The sequence below is a fragment of the Mesoplodon densirostris genome, chromosome 7 (genome assembly GCF_025265405.1).
Source record: "Mesoplodon densirostris isolate mMesDen1 chromosome 7, mMesDen1 primary haplotype, whole genome shotgun sequence".
NCBI classification, from domain to species: domain Eukaryota; kingdom Metazoa; phylum Chordata; class Mammalia; order Artiodactyla; family Ziphiidae; genus Mesoplodon; species Mesoplodon densirostris.
In genome coordinates, this window is record NC_082667.1 from 110,481,791 (window position 1) to 110,499,071 (window position 17,281).

A 17,281-nucleotide genomic window follows, 5' to 3' on the forward strand; every position below is an offset into this window, starting at 1 on the left:
TTTTCCCGGCTGTTCCCCGCCGGCAGCGCGGCCCCGCCCCCGCCCGCTCCATCTCCAAAGCACGCAGAGAATGTCTCGGGCAGCCCCCGGTAGACTGCTCCAACTTGGTGTCTTTCCCCAAATATGGAGCCTGTGTGGAGTCACTGGGGGGGCTGGGGGTGGAGAAGGAGCCAGTTTCCTCTAGCAGGGAGGGGACCGGGGTGAGCCAGCAGCGGGGAGGCTGACATCACCGCGGTGGCAGCCCTTTAAACCCCTCACCCAGCCAGCGTCCCGTCCTGTCTGTCCAAGTCCAGACAGAGCTCACTCCTTCCTGCGAGCCCCAAGGAACGCCTGTAAGTACATCTGTCCCAGGGATGGAGGGGAGTTGGGCTGGGGCTTGGCAGTAGCGGTGGGTGTATCGCAGGCAGGGCCTCGGGCGCCCTGCCTGGGGCAGCCCACCCTCTTCCAGCACGCATTGCTCATCTCCACCTGCGGAGCTGGTCCCAGCTTGATGGGTGGGATGGGGTTGCTGGAGTCCCGTATCTCTTAGACTGGGCAGCCTGGGGATCACTGAAACGCCCAGGGAGACTTGGCTGGTGCAGAGGGATTGATGGTGGAAACCTGGGAACTGGGGTGAGGGAGGCTCCCCCATTTTCAGCCATAGTCACACCCAGGGGGGTGTGATAGGCTCCAGGTGGTGTTGGTTTAGACCCAGGTCTTGTAGTCTGCTATCTACCTGGGAGGATGTCCGAGGAGGTGAGGAGGTGCGTGGTACACCAGGGCTGGAGAGCAATGTCCCACTGGTGGGTCCCCAGGTCCTGAGCAGCATCAGAGAGCCCCTGGGTAGCCACTGCGGCAGTGGGCAGGACCACAAGACTCGTCTTCTGGAACAGGCTGGGGTGGCAGGGTGCAGGGCCAGTGAGGGAGCTGCCTTTCCAGGCACACAGCTCCCTCCATGCTCTGAGTGGGAACCCGCCCCGCCTCCGCCCCGGGGAGAGGAGTAGGGGCGAGCGCCGCCAGGAGCTTTGGAATGATAGCCTGGGTGGTGCGGGCAGGGCCAGGCAGGGCCTGGGTCTGGCTGCTTCCCCTCAGTGGTGGCTCTTCAAAGGGTAGCAGTGAGTCTCGGAAAGGTCTCCTCTGTCCCCAGAATTCAGATGAGCCACCCCTCCTGCCTTCTCAGATCCACGTGTGCTCATCCTACGTGCTGTGTTTTATTCGGAAGTGATAGGGGCACAGCAGTCCTGCAGAGGCCCCTGGTTCTGCCAGTTTTTCTGGGTTCCTGCTGGTAGGAGGTGCCAGCTTTGCAGTTGGACTTGTATTTTTCTCAGGGGAGGGGAGGCTGACGGAGCCACAGGCTAGGAGGGTCAAAGCAGAGCCTCAGGCTGCCCTGTCCATCCTGTCCCAGGAGCCTTTGCCTAGAAAGGCCCCTGGGTGGGCCGCCCTGCCGCCCTCGCCCTCGCCCTCTCCTCACCCCTCCCCTCCCCAGCAGCTCCAAGGTGGGCCTGGGGAGGGCTTTGTCAGAGGACTTTGAGGGATTCTTGGAACCCCCCACTTTCAGACTCTACAAGGTGGGGGGTGCCTTTCATCCACCTTCTTTGTTCTGATCAAAACCCAAATGTTGTCTCTGGATCTAGGGGCCGCAACTTTGTGTACTTGTCACTGTGAGCCTTGACTGTCTTGAATCTCCTGAGACCGGAAGCTAGGGGTGGGGGACACACTGCTGTCACCCTGTTCCTCACCGGCCCAGCGCGAGGTCTGGGAGGGGAAGGCAGATGGGAGGGGAGGTGGGGAGGGGAAGGCAAGAAGGTCTGGGCATGGAAGGTGGGGAGGGTGGTGGTGCCCGGACCACAGGGATGCACCTTGCCTGCCTGGGATGGTACGGTGAAGGCTGAGATGACGAGGGAGGGTGGGAGGCCAAGACGAAGGATGGCCTGGTCTCAGCTGCTTGTGTGTTTTGACCACAGTTCTTCACTCAGGAGTCCTCGGGAGGTTGGGAAGCAGGGATGAGACACACAGCGGGGTGGGGAAGGGAGGGACTTGGCCTTTGGATTCTTTGGCCCTCACTTTACAAATAAGGAAACGGACTCAGGGAGAAGTGAGTTGCCCTGTGGCTGGAATTTAGAGGAGCCCTTCTTCTGTGCTTCCTCTCAAATTTCGTTGTCCCCTCGGGGAATGATTTTGAACAGGGGTGGAGGCTGCAGCGGGAAGAACACCTACTGTTTTTCACCATTTGATCAGGTCGCTACCAGGAGACCGGCTCTGGGGACAAAGGACTGACGTTTTGGGGAGCTCTGCTGAGGGGCAGGCAGTGTGTTCAGTAGCCACAGACACGGCCTCGTGGAATGTTCCCAGCCCTCTGGGGTAGATAACGTTATCCTCACTGCAGGGACGGGGCATTCGAGCTCAGCAAAGCTGTCGGTCGTGGGGAAAGAAGGGCCGGGCAAGCGCGGTCTGACGGCTGAGCTGGGCCCGTGTGAAGCGATGATGCTCACTGCCTCCCACGGGGGTGGGTGGGGAGAGGGACTCAGCTCTGAGAAGACAGGGAGTTGAGAACACGCGCTACCTCCATCCACAGACCATTCTCTCCTCCCAACCTCCGACCTCTCTGAGGGCCAGGGGATGGTTTGGCCTCCTTTGGTTCCTCTTCGAAGGGTGAACTCTGGCACCACCCCAGGGTGATGCCTGAGGCAGGTCAGGTTCCTCCTGGCTGGCCACATGCTGGTCTGCCCAGCGGCCTGCCTGGCCCTGCTCCTGCAGCCTCCCCTCCCTTTGCAGGGCTCTCCTGAGCGAGGCCAGCCCCAGGCCCTAAGGCAGCAGCTGCTGCTGGTCTGGACAGGGAGGGCTTCCCGTGCTCTGGTTGGCAGATTTTTGGCTCACGTCCCTGGAGAACTCTGGCTTCCTGGTTACTCAGGCTCCCACCGTGGTGAGAGCCTGAGGGCACGAGGGCAAGCCGGTGGGTATGCCAGCTTGCAGCCCTCTCTCATCTGGCTCCCCTGGGGAAATGCAGCTTCTTGGCCCAAAGCTCTTGGGCTTTGCTGGTTTCCTAGCCCTTTCCAGGGGTGAGTAAGCTTCGGCCTCTGTAGCTGCAGGCCGGAGGCTGAGCTGAGCTGGCAGAGAGCCTGAGTGCTGGAGTTCCCGCTTCTGGGAGAAATGAGAGCTGGAGATACCTCCATAACTTCGGGTAGAGCTGCCAAACCGCCTCACTGGACAAAGACATCTGCTGGCTTTCTTTTGAGGGGCAATGTGACCTCTTCCGAAAGGCCTCTGCACTGCCTCCATGGTCAATCTTGGCAAAGAAAGAATGCTCTAGACCAGGGGTTATCAAACCCATGGGCTAAATACAGCCTGCCATCTGTTTGTGTAAATAAAGTTTTATTGGAACACAGCCATGCTCACTTGTTTACACACTGCCTAAAGCTGCTTTGGTGCTACAGTGGCAGGGACCTTATGGCCTGCAAAGCCTAAAATATGACCGTCAGTAAAATGACTGTCTGGTTATTTACCAAAAAAGTTTACTAACTCCTGCTCTAGACTGCCAAAGATCCGGTCTCCAGGTTCAGAGAGGCCCCGTGGACTGAGGGGACGAGCTGGCCCAGGTGAGCGGTGCCATGGAAACAAAACCAGGAAGCAAGGGGAGGTAGATAACCGGCTAGGGTGGTTGCCCAACACAGAGCTGGAAGACCTGCCCGGCCCCAGGGACAGCAGAGCTGTTCTCTGAGCCTCTCCCTCCTCCGGCTTGTGCCGCTTTAGCTCCCCGCCAACATGGCCAACAAGGGTCCTTCCTACGGCATGAGCCGTGAGGTGCAATCCAAAATCGAGAAGAAGTATGACGAGGAGCTGGAGGAGCGGCTGGTGGAGTGGATCCTAGCGCAGTGCGGCCCCGACGTGGGGCGCCCAGACCGTGGGCGTCTGGGCTTCCAGGTCTGGCTGAAGAACGGCGTGGTGAGTGGCACCCGGGGCAGGGGAGGGCTGGGTCCATGCCATCCTGCCGGAGTTGTGGGGCAGAACCCCCAAACCGAGTGCCAAGCTACCTTCTACGCCTGGCAGATTCTGAGCAAGCTGGTCAACAGCCTGTATCCGGATGGCTCCAAGCCGGTGAAGGTGCCTGAGAACCCGCCGTCCATGGTCTTCAAGCAGATGGAGCAGGTGGCTCAGTTCCTGAAGGCAGCTGAGGACTATGGTGTCACCAAGACCGACATGTTCCAGACTGTTGACCTCTTTGAAGGTACAGAGAGAAGAGGGGTGGAGGCAGGTGGGGGACAGGAGGCTGAGGCAGGGACGAGGGATGATCAAAACTGCCATGATGATAGGTCTGCACAGCAAGAGTGGGATACGCCAGGGGAATCCCACACCCGCAAGGGCGTACCCTGGGATCTACTGCACCTCTTTCGATTTTAGGACAAACTCTGCCCCGGGTTGGCCATTTTTCTGAGAGGTGTGGGCAGGCTCTGCCTTGGAGTCCTGTTTACACAGTCCTGAAGATCATTTCCCCTCCCCTCTTTCCACTCACAGGCAAAGACCTGGCAGCGGTGCAGAGGACCCTGATGGCCCTGGGCAGCTTGGCAGTGACCAAGAACGACGGACACTACCGTGGAGACCCCAACTGGTTCATGAAGTACGCGGCCACCAGGGCTTCCCTGCACCCTGAGCTGGGGTCTCTGCAGGAGACGGGCTAACCCTTTAGTACAGTGATTTGGGGAAGCAGATAGCCAGGAAGGTATGAACTGAAAGTCGAGGATGGGGGGAAATGGGTCGCTAAGACTTCTTGACTCCTCCCTTTCTACCCTCCTGTCTCAGCCAGTCTCCATAGCCTGTGCTGCGGGGCAAGCTAGATTAAGGAAGCAAGAGCAGTGAAATGCGGAGGGAATGGGATCGGCCTAGGAAGTAACCGAGGAAACCAAAGATGGGTGGAAAACACACAGTCCTGGCAAGTCTTTGACCTGGTTCCTCCTCTCCTAGGAAAGCCCAGGAGCATAAGAGGGAATTCACAGAGAGCCAACTGCAGGAGGGAAAGCATGTCATCGGCCTACAGATGGGCAGCAACAGAGGGGCCTCCCAGGCTGGCATGACAGGCTACGGCCGACCTCGGCAGATCATCAGTTAGAGGTGGAGGGCCAGCCCCCGGCCCCGCCCTTGCCCAGCTCGCCGGCCGCAGCCCTCCCGCCTCGCCAGCCTCACCCACACCCGTGTAGTTCCTTCAGCCCCGGCCAAGCTTCGAGGCTCCGTCACTGAGCAAAGGTGACTGCACGTGGGCAGCTCGCCTGCACCCCTCAGCCTCAGCCCAACTTCTGACCCCAAAGCACTGCTCCCCCGGCCCACCTCCCAGCTCCCCGGCCAGCTCCACTGTCTCTCCATCCCGGGCCGAGCAGGGGAGACGTGGGCTGGCGGTGGTCTGGCTGTGGGTAAGTCCACCGTCCTCCTGGGCAGCTGATGCTCATAGAAGGAGACCCAGCCCAACCGCCCCCGATTATTTTGCTGGAATATTTTGGGGGTTGAAATTCAAAAGGAAAAAAAAAAATACATCAATCTTTTCTCAGGCCTGGCTGGCAGAGTCTGATTTGCCCGATCACTTCTGTTCTGGTTACAGGAAATCTGAGCAGGGAACAGGCAGGCAGCTCGGGTTTACGTGTGTCCCTGGCTGCCATCCTCTGAAGGACCCCTCGAGTTCCAGGATTTCAGGGGCTGGAAGAGGAGGGTGAATCTCGGGACTGAAGGGAAAGAGCGGCAACTTGGAGACTTGCAGTAGCTCTGGGGGGGCGGCAGAAAGGAGACGGGAAGGGGCGGGACTGTGAGGAAGGTTTTTATTTTGGAAAAGCTGTGCAGAAGAAATTCAACAAAATGTTGCTGTGAAAAGAGAAAACCAAATCTTAAGCGTTAAAAAAAAAAAAAAAATTCAAATCGACCAACTAGCTCAGAAGAGGGGAGGAGGCCAAGAATGGGAGGAAGAGTCGCAGCCCGCCAGGCAGATGGCTGGCCTCCGGCAGGCAAGGCCATTTCCCTGAGCACTTTGCAGAGGAAGACGGGTGGTTGCAGGGCTGGGGGGGCAGTGACTGATCCGACACCTGTCCCAGTCCTGCCACAGACTCCCCCAGGATGTGCCCTAGCCCTGCCAGGTGCGTCGTACCGATCCTTCAGGATGAAGGGTGGGCGTGATGGTGAAGGGGTCAGGGGTGTGTTCAAGGTTGGCTTCTGATCAGGGCTAATGGAGGCGGCTGCTTCCAGGGCAGGTGTGCTGAGCTGAGGGTTGACTGCCATGCCCATATGGTCAAGGTCCAAGGCTTAGGCTGGAAGGTGAGGGGGAGAGAGGAAAAGTCTGCTGTTTCTGGCCCCTGGGTCGTTACAAGGACAGGCATATCCGGGGCTCTTCCCAGCCTCCACCCCTAAGCCCTCTTCCCAAGTGACCCCAGTGATGTTTCTGCTGAGATGCTCTTCTGGCCATGTGTGGGTGAGGGTCCCTGTGACCAACACCACTGGCCTGCCCTGGAGAAACACGGATGGAGGCCTGCCCAGCAGGGGCCCCAATCCCTTGTCCGAGACCTTCTCACCAAAAACTCCCATTGGGTTGGAGGAAGGTTCCATGGCTGTTGCGAGACTGTAATCTGGCTCCACTTGTACCTTCTGAAGGCCCTTGCCCTCCCTGAGTGTGGTCTTTAGCCAGAGGGTGCTCTTTAGGCCTCTGGTCCCAGGTGGAAGCATCAGGGCTGCCTTCTCCCCAGAGCTCCCGGGACTGCGGAGCAGCTTTCCAAGCTTCCCCAGTCTTAGGAAGTTAGAGCCTCTCCCACGCTGGCTGTCAGGCCCGAGGTCAGCAAATCTGCACCTCCTTCCCCTGCAGCAGGTCTGGGGGCAGGTGCTGAGGGCAGTCCAGGGCACTCCTGCTCTGGGACAGGCTCCAGTCCCCTTGATCCAGCAGGTCTGGGGCGTGGAGCCCGGCGGTGGCGGGAGGGCCCTCGCTCTCCAGCCCCACGCCACCTGGATCCTGGCTGCTGCAAAGGGGCACTGATTCCAGTTCTGTCCCCTCCTCCTTGGCTGTGCGGCTTCGCTGGGGCCGGTGGCAGGGTCCACTCCTACCAACTGGGTGAGAGGCCACGTTCCTCTGGCTCAAGTATACTTCCAGCATGTAGTAAATAGTCCAGAAGACGGCGAAACAGCCTATCAGCACCAGGGTCTGGGGGAAAGCCAAACACCTATGTAAGGGTGGTTTCCCAGAACAATGAGCTCAGAAACTCTCTCTCTCCCTAGGGGCTGCCCCTCCCACCCCAAGCCACTCCCCCTGTTCCCCCCCACACACAAGGGATGCCCTGGAGATTTAGCCTGTAGAGTGGGGACCTAGGTCTTCCCAACACCTCACTCCCCAAGTCACCTTGAGTCTCCCACCAAGGACCACGTCCCTCAGGACATTCCTGCCTGCCTGCAGCTTGGGTTTTGGCCCTCGTACCTTGAGGGTGTTAGGGGTGATGGTATAACCATCTTCCTCTGGGATTTTCAGCCCGGGAGGGCAGGGCAGTGTGAAGCCATCGTGCAGGTATTTCCCACTCATGGCACTTTCTAGTAACCTGTGGAGAAGAAAGGAGACGAGGATGCCCTACTCAGCTTGGTTCCTCTACCGCCTGCCTCACCCATCCTCCCACCTCACAGCCAGACAGAGGGAAGCCCCATAGCAAACAGGGGAGGGCCACACTGTGGGTTCCCAGGGAGGTGGCACTCCCTAAGTGGCCTTCTCCCTGCCCCCGTGAGTCCCCCTCCCTCTGACACATGTGTCTACACCTACCTTTGTCTGTCCCTGATGTCTACTGGACTCCACACAGAGCCATATAGGGTCAGCTGCCATTGCCGGAGGATGCCGGCCTGGGACGTCTCATCTCCTAGAGCCGCAAGCAGGGCGGTCCGTGAGCCACGCCCCGCTGTTGGCCACACAGACAGCAGAGGCCCTGCTCACCCCGCCGTCCAGAGGGACTCAGAGACCACATGAACGGCCACAGTAGTTGTCTAACTGTGTCCCACTGACCCCAGGGTACTGCAGACGTGCCTCTCGGGGCGCCCTTAGGAATGGAAAGGCGGAGGTGAAAGGTGGCACTCCCAAGTGGAGAAGTTTTGCCTCTTTCATACATATTTTGGGGTTTCAACTGGGATTTTTCTTGGGAAAAAAAAAAAAAAAGTCCAGCTAAATTAAAGGAAGGTTTGAAAACCACCAGTCTGGGGATGAACACCTAACTTGGCTGGAAGTTGGGAGGGTTGGGTTCAATTACCAGTCCTCACTGAGATACTGTGTGACCTCACACAAGTCACTTAAAACCTCTGGTTGGGCCTCAGTTTAAAAAAAAAAAAAAACGGTGAAAATTAGTCCTGCCCTTACCTGCCTACCAGGGCTGGCCGGAGGATGGTTATATGTGAAAGAACTTGAAATGTGGTTTCAACAAGGAATTTTTGTTGCTATCCTGAGGAAAAATGGATCAGTCACTTCTCCAAGGAATATGAGAGGTAGTATAAATGAACAATTCTAGGTATCAATGCCCGTTTTTTTGGATGGGGCATACATCTTGGCATCTACCCTCTTGATCCGATGGCAACCCTATGTTTTCCACCTGGGACAATTTCTGTGGGGACTCTGAGATCCAGAGGGACCAGATGACAATCACGAAAGGCAGGGCCCTGGTGGGGGGCAGGCAGGCTTACCTACATCCCTGATGACAAGTCTGTAGGTCCCTTTCGCTCTTTCCCCCCAGCACCGCACAGTGGAGAAGGTCCAATCATTGAAGCCATTGGGGTCCCTGGGGCAAGAACAGAGGAGACAGAGGAAGGCATGGAGCAGGGAACTGACCCCTTTGCCCAAAAGCATTTTCTTACTGTAGTAGCAGTTGTTGTCTGAGCTACAGCCATCGGGAGGGTGCCATGAAGGACCCTCAAGTGCTGGCCCTTGCCCCTGGGATCTCAGGGGCTGAGGGACCTGTGTCAACATAGTGTAGTGGAAAAAGCAAACGTGGAGAGAACACGGGCTTGGGAGTCCCATAGGTCTAGGCTTAATGTTATTCTCTCAGGCGCTTAACTAGCTCTGTGACTTGTTTCCTCATTTGTAAAGGGTTACAAAGTCTACCCTGCATCGTCCTTACTAGGATTAAAGAAACTTGTGACCACCTGGAGGGGTGGGATAGGGAGGGTGGGAGGGAGGGAGGGAGACGCAAGAGGGAAGAGATATGGGAACATATGTATATGTATAACTGATTCACTTTGTTATAAAGCAGAAACTAACACACCATTGTAAAGCAATTATACTCCAATAAAGATGTAAAAAAAAAAAAAAAACTATACTTCAAGTGCAGTGCTGAGCACATTGTAAGCACTTGAACAAAGCAGGTAATACCAGTGCCACGGTAGCTTAGGACCGTGCCAGTGTCCACTCCTCCCATATCTTTTCCTGGAAAAGGCCCTTGTCGCAGAGAGAGCTCAGGTGAGGGCACGTGTACGTACGAGTCCAAGCTGCGGGGGGTGCCAATAAGAGACATCATGCCACTGGGGCAAAACAGCTTCAGTTCCAAGCTGCCACGTCGTGGATGAGTGATGGAGACTGTCACGGCCACGTGCTCCAGGGTCTGCAGCCCCGACATCTCCAGGTCCATCCTGCTGACTGTGGGAAGTCAGGCTGGGCAGCTGGGAAACCAGCCCCACAAACACGCCCTCACTTTACCCCAAGAGACAAAGGAACATACTCATGGGAGACACATACAAATATCTTTGGCAACCCTGACTGAACCTCGTGTACACTCGTAAATGGAATGCAGTTGCTGCTTTCAAATTTACAATCTAGTTCAGAGTCCAGTTGGGAGGACAACACATACCCAAGACACAACGGAAGAACCAAACGGAGCAATTTCGAACATTCATTCACCCAAAAAATAATTTACTGAGTACCTCCTACATTTCAGGCACCGTGCTAGCTGCTGGGAATATAAAGAAAAGTTGGACATGGTCTCTGCCTTCTATGTGCAAGTGGAAAATGATATGGTATGCGGTCTACATAACTGATGCTAGAACAGAGATGAGTCAGATGGGTTTAGGCACGCAGCCGTGAGACACACTCTGAGGGAGGAAGTGAATACGATTGGTGGAGAGTGTTGGTAGAGGGTATTCTAGAAGGGGACGTGGCATGTAGAAAGGCAGAGGTGGACGTGAACAAGTTTCATACTGAAGGAAATACAAATTAAAAGAAAAACTACTGAAGTGAATACATTTCAAGGAAATTGTGCTGAATGAAAAAAAAGCCAATATCAAAAGGATACACAGTGTGTGATTTCATTTACATAATATTCATGAAGAACATAACTGTAGCGATGGAGAACTGATTAGTGGTTGCCAGGTGCTAGGGATGGTGCAGAGGGGACGGGTGTGGCCATAAAGGGGTGGCACTGAGGAGTCTTGGGATGCTATGGTTCTGGATATTGGCTGTGGTGGTGATTACACAAGGCTCTACATGTGGTAAAATTACAGACACACACACACAGAAATATGAGTCTAACTGGTGAAATCTGAGTAAGTGCTCTGGATTGGACCAATATCATTTTCTTGGTTTTGCTATTGTCCTAGAATTAAGACATTTAACATCAGGAGAAGGGTGCACAGGACTTCCCTGAACATTTCTTTGCAACCTCCTGTGAATCTACAATTATTTCAAAATAAAAAGTCAAAAAAACAAAACCCAAACAAACAAACAAACAAAAAACCCCACCAAACTACTGAAGTAGAAGATTCAATTGGGGAATATTAAGAAATTAGGCTGCAATGAGAAATGATTCTTTCCAAAGCAACTTTCCTCTCATTAATTCATGCTGACAGGCAAAGCAGAGAGCAGTACCCCCATTTCACAGATGAAGAAGCTCAGAGAGAATATGAAAGTATGGGCAGGGGACCTAGCATGGTAAGGGCTTTAAAATTTTTATTTTAAACAAGCAACTGAGAGCTATTAGAGATTATCGAGCAAGGACAGAGTTTAAAAAAAAAAGTGCTAAAGGAAGGTTACTCTTAACAGCTGTGGGTAGGCTGAATCAGAGTAGGAAGAAGGAACAGGTGACATGAAGCCCAGCTAAAATGCTTGATTCTAAGGGTAAGCCGATGTGAGCGTGGATAACTGATCAAAGAAGAAAGAGCGGGGGAATTCCCTGGCTGTTCAGTGGTTAGGACTCTGTGCTTTCACTGCCGGTGAAATAAACCCTTTCTCAACTCTTGTGCCTGCTGGTGCTAATGGCATGGGCTCTGGAACCACCCAGCCTGGGTCCAAATCCCAGCTCTGCCATTTACTAGCTATGAGAATTAGTTTCTTTGTCTGTAACGAGTCCCTGTCATAGTTCATGGTTTATCATTGTAAGGTACACTCTCTGTCTCTTATTTTCTGCTGTACCTGGGGCCCTGGGCTCTGGAAAATAAACTTCCCAACTCCTGCCCGGATAAGGCTGCTAAGGATGGGAGAAGACACCTGGGAGTCTACCTTTTTTTTTTTTTTTTTGCAGTACACAGGCCTCTCACTGTGGTGGCCTCTCCCGTTGCGGAGCACAGGCTCTGGATGCGCAGGCTCAGCGGCCATGGCTCACGGGCCCAGCCGCTCCGCGGCATGTGGGATCTTCCCGGACCGGGGCACGAACCCGTGTCCCCTGCATCGGCAGGCGGACTCTCAACCACTGCACCACTAGGGAAGCCCCTCCCCCAGATTCTTTTGACAGGATCGCCAGGCATCACATCCTTTCATTGGTGAAGATTTCCCATGTATCTCTAAAAGGTAAAGCCTCGGGAATCTCTGACTGCTCTCCTTCTCCCTTACTGCTAACATCAATTGGTGATAATTGACCTCGAAGGCTCCCCACAAACTTCAAGATAAAGGCCAAACTCCTTACCATGGCAGACACAGTTCCATGTGGCCCTACCACCTGAGTTTCCAGTCTTCCTCTGCCAGTCAGGAGCCAAGCTCCAGCCACATCACATGACTTGCGCTCCCTGAAGATACTGTCGACTCTGCACGTGTTGCCCCTGCTGCCTGGATGTCCCTTTCCTCGCCTCTTCCCCCGGCTAGCTTACCTGGTGGGACTCGGGTCAATCTCAGTTGCTTTGAGAACCCTCCTGTGTCTTCCCGGGTGGCAAGAGGCACCTGCGCCATCTCCACGGCAGTGCTTGTAACACTGCGCTCTACCTGCAGGAGGGACTGTCTTCCCTACCAGACTGGGAGCAGCTCTCTGAGGGCAGGAATCGTGTCTTATCTCTGAATCCCTAGAACTTAGTACAGTGCCTGGGATGAGGTAGGTCTCACATACTTGTAGAATGAATGAGTCAGTCAATCAAGAGACATTTCAGAGAAATAAATGAAAGACAAAATTGCGAGGGCTAGAGGAAGACCTGGGGAGAGGCCAGGGACACAGTGGGATTGAAAACTCCCGAGTTTCAAGTTTGGGAGCCTAGGGAATGGTGATGGCACAGACGGAAATGAGAGAAGCTTGGAAAGCAAGCTGGCTTTCGATAGGCGATAATGAAATCTAAGATGCTGTACATTTTAAATGTAATGTATTGATGGGATATCCAACAGCTCACAGCGATTTAGGAATAGAAAGACGGAGGAAAATATTCCTGGCATAGTTGAAGGAGAGTGTTAACATGGAAGATAAGGGCCTAACAGAGAGTAAATGACACGTTATAGAGCACGACAGAACAGAATGGAATCCAAAAGGAGCCCCGCGAGTGCTTGTCTGTGTTAGCATGTGTACGTTGTGGCACGTTACATGCATTTCCTTACTGGGGTGTACAGGGACTTGGGTGGCCAGCCATGGGGCAACACGAGAATTATTTTATTAGAATTAAATGAGTTAATCCTTAAGCCAGTGCTTGGCACCTAAAAAAGCACTCAAATCTTAGCTGATGATGATCATCATATTATTTTGCCTTTGGCAAACTGGGGTCTTTTTCAACCGCCCTCTCCCTGCCCCACCCCGCCCCGAAGATCCCAGGGATTTATTTGCCCATAATCTTGTGGAAGCTAGAAAAATCTCTACCTCTCTCACTGGTTAGGGATCAGAATAAGAGAAGTTGATCTAGGAATCATTTGTGGAGAGGTGGCAGCTGAAGCCATAAACACAGCTGCGCCGTTGAGGGAGAAAACTGTAGAGGGAGGGTCAAGACCATGGAATGAGTCGTAGAAGGCACTCATGGTTTGGGAGTAGTGAGGAGAGCGAACAGAAAAACCAAGTTCCTTGCGCAGAGAAGCCAGAAGAGGGCCACGGAGCAAAGGAGGTCACTGCAGCCGCAGGAGGAGGGAGGCTGCCACACAGGTCTCCTTAGTCTGGTCAGAGAACAAGAGGGCTGAGAAGGATGGGCTGTGAGCTGGCCCCTGGGTCTGAGCAGGAGACGGGCGTTGTGAGTGATGGAGTTAAGTCTTCAGCGGTGGAGAGGGTGTGAAAAAGGCGAGCAACTGCTTTGGTTAATTCATTTGAAAAGGTTACTGGTTGAGGGGGGCAGGGACTTAAAGGTGTTTCCTAACAGACGCTCGGAGGGTGTTTGAAGGAGGAGGAATCAGTGGGGAGAGAAAGACTGGGCAGAAGAGGAAGATTCAGAGCCAGGAAGGAACAGGACTCAAGCATGGCCAGAGGGGGAGCCAGCACTCGGGCTGCAAACAAGGATAAAAGGGTAATTGCAAGTGGTGTTCAGGAATCTTCTGTAAATACACACAGGCTCCCTTGTGTTTTGGATACTCCTCCCAAACCCCGCCCTTCCTCCCACCCTCTGGTAGATTTCAGACCCAGAGTCAGAGCTTAAGGAACCAGGGGCTCCAATCCCCTTCCCCCTACATCCTCCTCCTGTCTTGCTCTGGAGCTGCCCTGCCCAAGAAGGTGGCCACCAGCCACATGTGGCTATTTAAATTCAATTACAATAACACACAAATTTAGTTCCTCAGCCACACGAGCCACATTTAAAATCTTCAATAGCCCCACATGAATTGCACAGCACAGATAGAGAACATTTTCATCATTGTAGAAAGTTCTCTTGGACACCACTGCTCCAGAGTCTTAGTGGTATTGCACCCCTTTTCCATCTCAGGGATGCTCAGTTTCTTCTACCTTACAAAAAAAATTCACCTTCCAGCCCTTGGACACTGACTCGCCCGGGTCTTGGTGGGAAAGACTGTCGCTTGGCTATAGGGAAAGAGGTTTACTAACTGTCCGGGACTAAGTTGCTCAGCTCTATGTGAACTTTCTGCAGCCTCCAAGCACGCCCACAAGCGTGGACCTTCAGTTCTGTCTGCTCAGGGGTGGATGGAGTCACAACAGAGGGGAAGACACCTTTGCTGACCTTGAAGCTCGGCAGTCCGCTTGCTGCCCTCCAAACCAACGAAGGGCTCCATTAGCAAAACTCGCTGAGGCTTCATCTCCCTTCTCTCCATCCTTCTCTCCCCACTATCCCACCTCCCACTCTCCTCTGCCCAGGACAATCTGTCCTTCTTTCTCTTGCTTCCTAGTGACAAACAAGCAGCTGCCAGATGCCTCTATACCGAGGGAAGTTTGTTAGACATGCCGGGGAACATCCCTGGTTAGTGGGAAGCAGAAGATGATGAAGCTGGGAAGGACCCTAAGTCGACCCGCTCATTTGATGGATGCGATTGCGGGCTAGCAGCCCTGGATGGGAGGTAAAAGTTAAAAGACATACTGTCCCCAAGACAGGCAAGTGCACAGCCCCGAGGTTCCTACTGAACTGCATTCCTGGGAATGTTCCTGCACTTCTCTGCCTTGGCTGATGCTTTATGCCCTTTCCAAGATAGCATTCCTTTTACGGAAAATGCAATGAACTGGGCCCATGGATTTCCTTCCACGTAGAGGGGAAACTGGGCAAGTGCTGGACATGGTTAGGGAGACAGACAACGGGACTATTCCCAGTGAAACCTCCACCCCAGGGATGCCGTCTCCACCCTCTCCTCCATGCTCCCATCTTTGGCCATTCTTCCTTTTGCCATTGTTCTGGTCTGAACACTTCCTAGGAGGATGGGAAATGCGAAAACAGTTCCATTTGGGTACAAAGCATGACATGCTCCAATCTTCACAAAAATTAGTGAATAACTCTGCCTGTCAAAAATCCTTGAGGAAAAAAATCCCCAAGGAACTGGAGGTAGGGAAAACTCCCCAGTGGGAAGTCCGGGAAATCTGCAGACAGAAGATCCTCTTGCTCAAGTATCCCAATCCAGCAGCCCTCTTCTCTGGGAAGGGGTTCAACCTCTGTGCTGAACGTAAGATGACATCTCTGACTGACAACACACGGCCCTCACCCCTTCGGATAGTCCTAGTGGCCCCAGGTGTGATGGACACGTGGGCAGAGGGAGGGCCACCACAGTCTAGGGAGCCCTCTGGGGACTCCTCTGTCCTCCCCCTACAGGCCCCAGCTGACTCTCTCTGTATTAGACAAGCCTGAGAATCAAAGGAAGACATTCTCAACTCCCTCATTCCATCCAAAGGCCACCAGGTTGCAGAGAATCGTCTGGCAAGTTCCTAGCATGGAAGTCAAAGGAAAGTCTTTCAGCTCGTGCCTTGTCTCCCAGGTCCCAGTCCCAGCCCTCCCACCAGCCTTCCTAATCGCTTGCTCGGCAGCTCCTTTCCACCACCAGTAACTCAGGAGAAAGGTCTCATTTAAGCAGCCAGGGGGCCAGCCAACTCAGAAGCAGCAACATGTCCTAAAATGGTCAAAGAAAACTCCACAGGTTTGGCTGGAGCTCAGCTCATAAAGGAAGGGGGTAGGATCCGGCAGGGAGGATGAGTTTAGCTTCTCCATCACCCCGCCCCAAACCTCAGGCCCACGATTAACCCCCTTTCTGCTGACTGCTTACCATTCCACAGGACCTCCAGGGGGCGGGCGGACAGTGGGATAGCCTTGTTCTCTTTCAACATGGGGCTGACGTAGGAAGCTAAGTAAGGGACAGACGTCCAGATCTATGAAAGGAAGAGGGGATGGCGAATGAACAAACAAGATGAACCCCACACACCCACTCTCATCTACTTGGCCCCTAGGGCGCTGCTCTTTTTATTTCTCCCTCCTCACCACCTCCTTTTGCTCCTGAGGCTCCTGTGGACCACCTGGACTGCTCCCTATGGCACCAAAGCAAGGAAATGCTGTGTCCAGGATGGCAGATGAGGGTCAGAACACCCTGAGGGCTCCCAACGATCCTCAGGTCCCATTTACTCTCCACCGATAGTTTAGAAACTTTAATTATAGTGTTGAGCCTGCTTCTTCATTTGTAAAATGGGTCTCAGATGAACGAGCATTTATTAAACACCTACGACGTGCCAGGCAGTGTCTTAGGCATTCTCCCCACCTCCTTCGTCATTCCACGCAGGACACCTATTCACCTTGGCTGCGTTCACAAGTCTCCAAGCATTGAGCAGGCCGAACCCGTGCTGGTGGCTGTGGCTAAAGCCGGCCTCATTGGTGATCCAGTCCGCGCGGCGATCCTCATACTGAGAGGACAGGGGTCCCAGTTAGTCTCTTGGATTTTAAGTTTCCCTGCTAGCCCTGCTAGCTGATCCAGTCCAGACTCTCCCACCAAGGCTGCTAGGAATGGATTCCCCAAGAAAAGCTGGGACAAAAGGGCAAAGGCCTGTGATGGCACCAGCCCAATGGCCTGTTTCTAGAGAGGGAGCCAGGAGCCCCAGGCTCCAGAGTCAGGAGCCCAGCCAGAGCTCTCCTTTGCAGGTAAAAGGGCAGCAGCAGAACAGGTGCGAGTGAATTTAGGTCTGTGGTCTTGGTGGGGTCCCCACACTTGTTCCGTGCACACGCAACTCTGGATGGGATTTGGCACCTAACGTCTGGGACACCTAGAATCTGAAGCCTCCTGAAACCTCCGAGTCCTTGGGACCGAAAGTCTGACGTGGGCTGGGCCAGGCTATTTGTCCACCCGCGAGGATCTCACCTGGGTGGCTGTGAAGACGATGATGTGCTGGACGTCACGCCACGTGAGGCAGGGCCGCACCTGCAGCATCAGGGCTATCATGCCGGCTGCCAGAGGGGCCGCGGCTGAGGTCCCCGTGTGGCCCTCGGTGCAGCCTGTGCCCTTCTGAAGGTCCCAGTCTGTGGTCACCTGGGAAGCGGAATGGAGAGGACGGGGACTGGGTTAGGGACTGAGTTCCCAGGTGCTGTGGAGGGAGGGGTGCGGGGCTGGGCCGCAGCGCGAGCCTCCGGGGGCCCTTCCGTTGCGAGAGCTGAATGTCTAGCAGGTCGGGACGAAGGAGATTCTTCCTTCTTCTTCGCCTGACAAGAGAATCTCTAGAGAGTTGAGAAGAATTAAAAAGTT

General features: G+C 54.3%; 2 protein-coding genes across 4 annotated transcripts in view; one reads left to right on the forward strand and one right to left on the reverse strand.

The window, feature by feature from the left end:
• Window positions 1-222: 222 nt before the first annotated feature.
• On the forward strand, window positions 223-5,515 carry TAGLN (transgelin). Of its 2 annotated transcripts, XM_060103065.1 has the most exons (6): window positions 223-332; window positions 3,511-3,575; window positions 3,730-3,921; window positions 4,027-4,204; window positions 4,492-4,594; window positions 4,939-5,515. In XM_060103065.1, the coding sequence occupies exons 3-6, from the start codon at window positions 3,742-3,744 to the stop codon at window positions 5,081-5,083; spliced, it is 606 nt and encodes a 201-aa protein (XP_059959048.1). In that variant the 5' UTR covers window positions 223-332; window positions 3,511-3,575; window positions 3,730-3,741; the 3' UTR covers window positions 5,084-5,515. The 2 variants fall into 2 exon arrangements, with proteins under 2 accessions (XP_059959048.1, XP_059959047.1); XM_060103064.1 differs by lacking the exon at window positions 3,511-3,575.
• A 251-nt stretch (window positions 5,516-5,766) lies between these two features.
• The window catches only part of PCSK7 (proprotein convertase subtilisin/kexin type 7), a 28,337-nt gene continuing 16,822 nt past the window's right edge, over window positions 5,767-17,281 (reverse strand). For both annotated transcript variants that reach the window (XM_060103063.1, XM_060103061.1), the window contains 8 exons: window positions 16,901-17,068; window positions 16,341-16,448; window positions 15,821-15,923; window positions 9,445-9,601; window positions 8,653-8,747; window positions 7,748-7,841; window positions 7,415-7,532; window positions 5,767-7,144 (listed from right to left, as the gene is read on the reverse strand). In XM_060103063.1, the coding sequence (XP_059959046.1) occupies window positions 6,782-7,144; window positions 7,415-7,532; window positions 7,748-7,841; window positions 8,653-8,747; window positions 9,445-9,601; window positions 15,821-15,923; window positions 16,341-16,448; window positions 16,901-17,068 (1,206 nt within the window). In that variant the 3' untranslated portion in view covers window positions 5,767-6,781. The remainder of the gene's footprint in view (window positions 7,145-7,414; window positions 7,533-7,747; window positions 7,842-8,652; window positions 8,748-9,444; window positions 9,602-15,820; window positions 15,924-16,340; window positions 16,449-16,900; window positions 17,069-17,281) is intronic.

What these genes read in the sequence shown, in the direction of transcription:
- TAGLN (XM_060103065.1), top strand. Translation starts at nt 3,742, where the DNA reads ATGGCCAACAAGGGTCCTTCCTACGGCATGAGCCGTGAGGTGCAATCC. An exon ending in TCTGGCTGAAGAACGGCGTG is followed by an intron (nt 3,922 to 4,026) that starts GTGAGTGGCACC and finishes TACGCCTGGCAG; the next exon opens with ATTCTGAGCAAGCTGGTCAA. An exon ending in GACTGTTGACCTCTTTGAAG is followed by an intron (nt 4,205 to 4,491) that starts GTACAGAGAGAA and finishes TTCCACTCACAG; the next exon opens with GCAAAGACCTGGCAGCGGTG.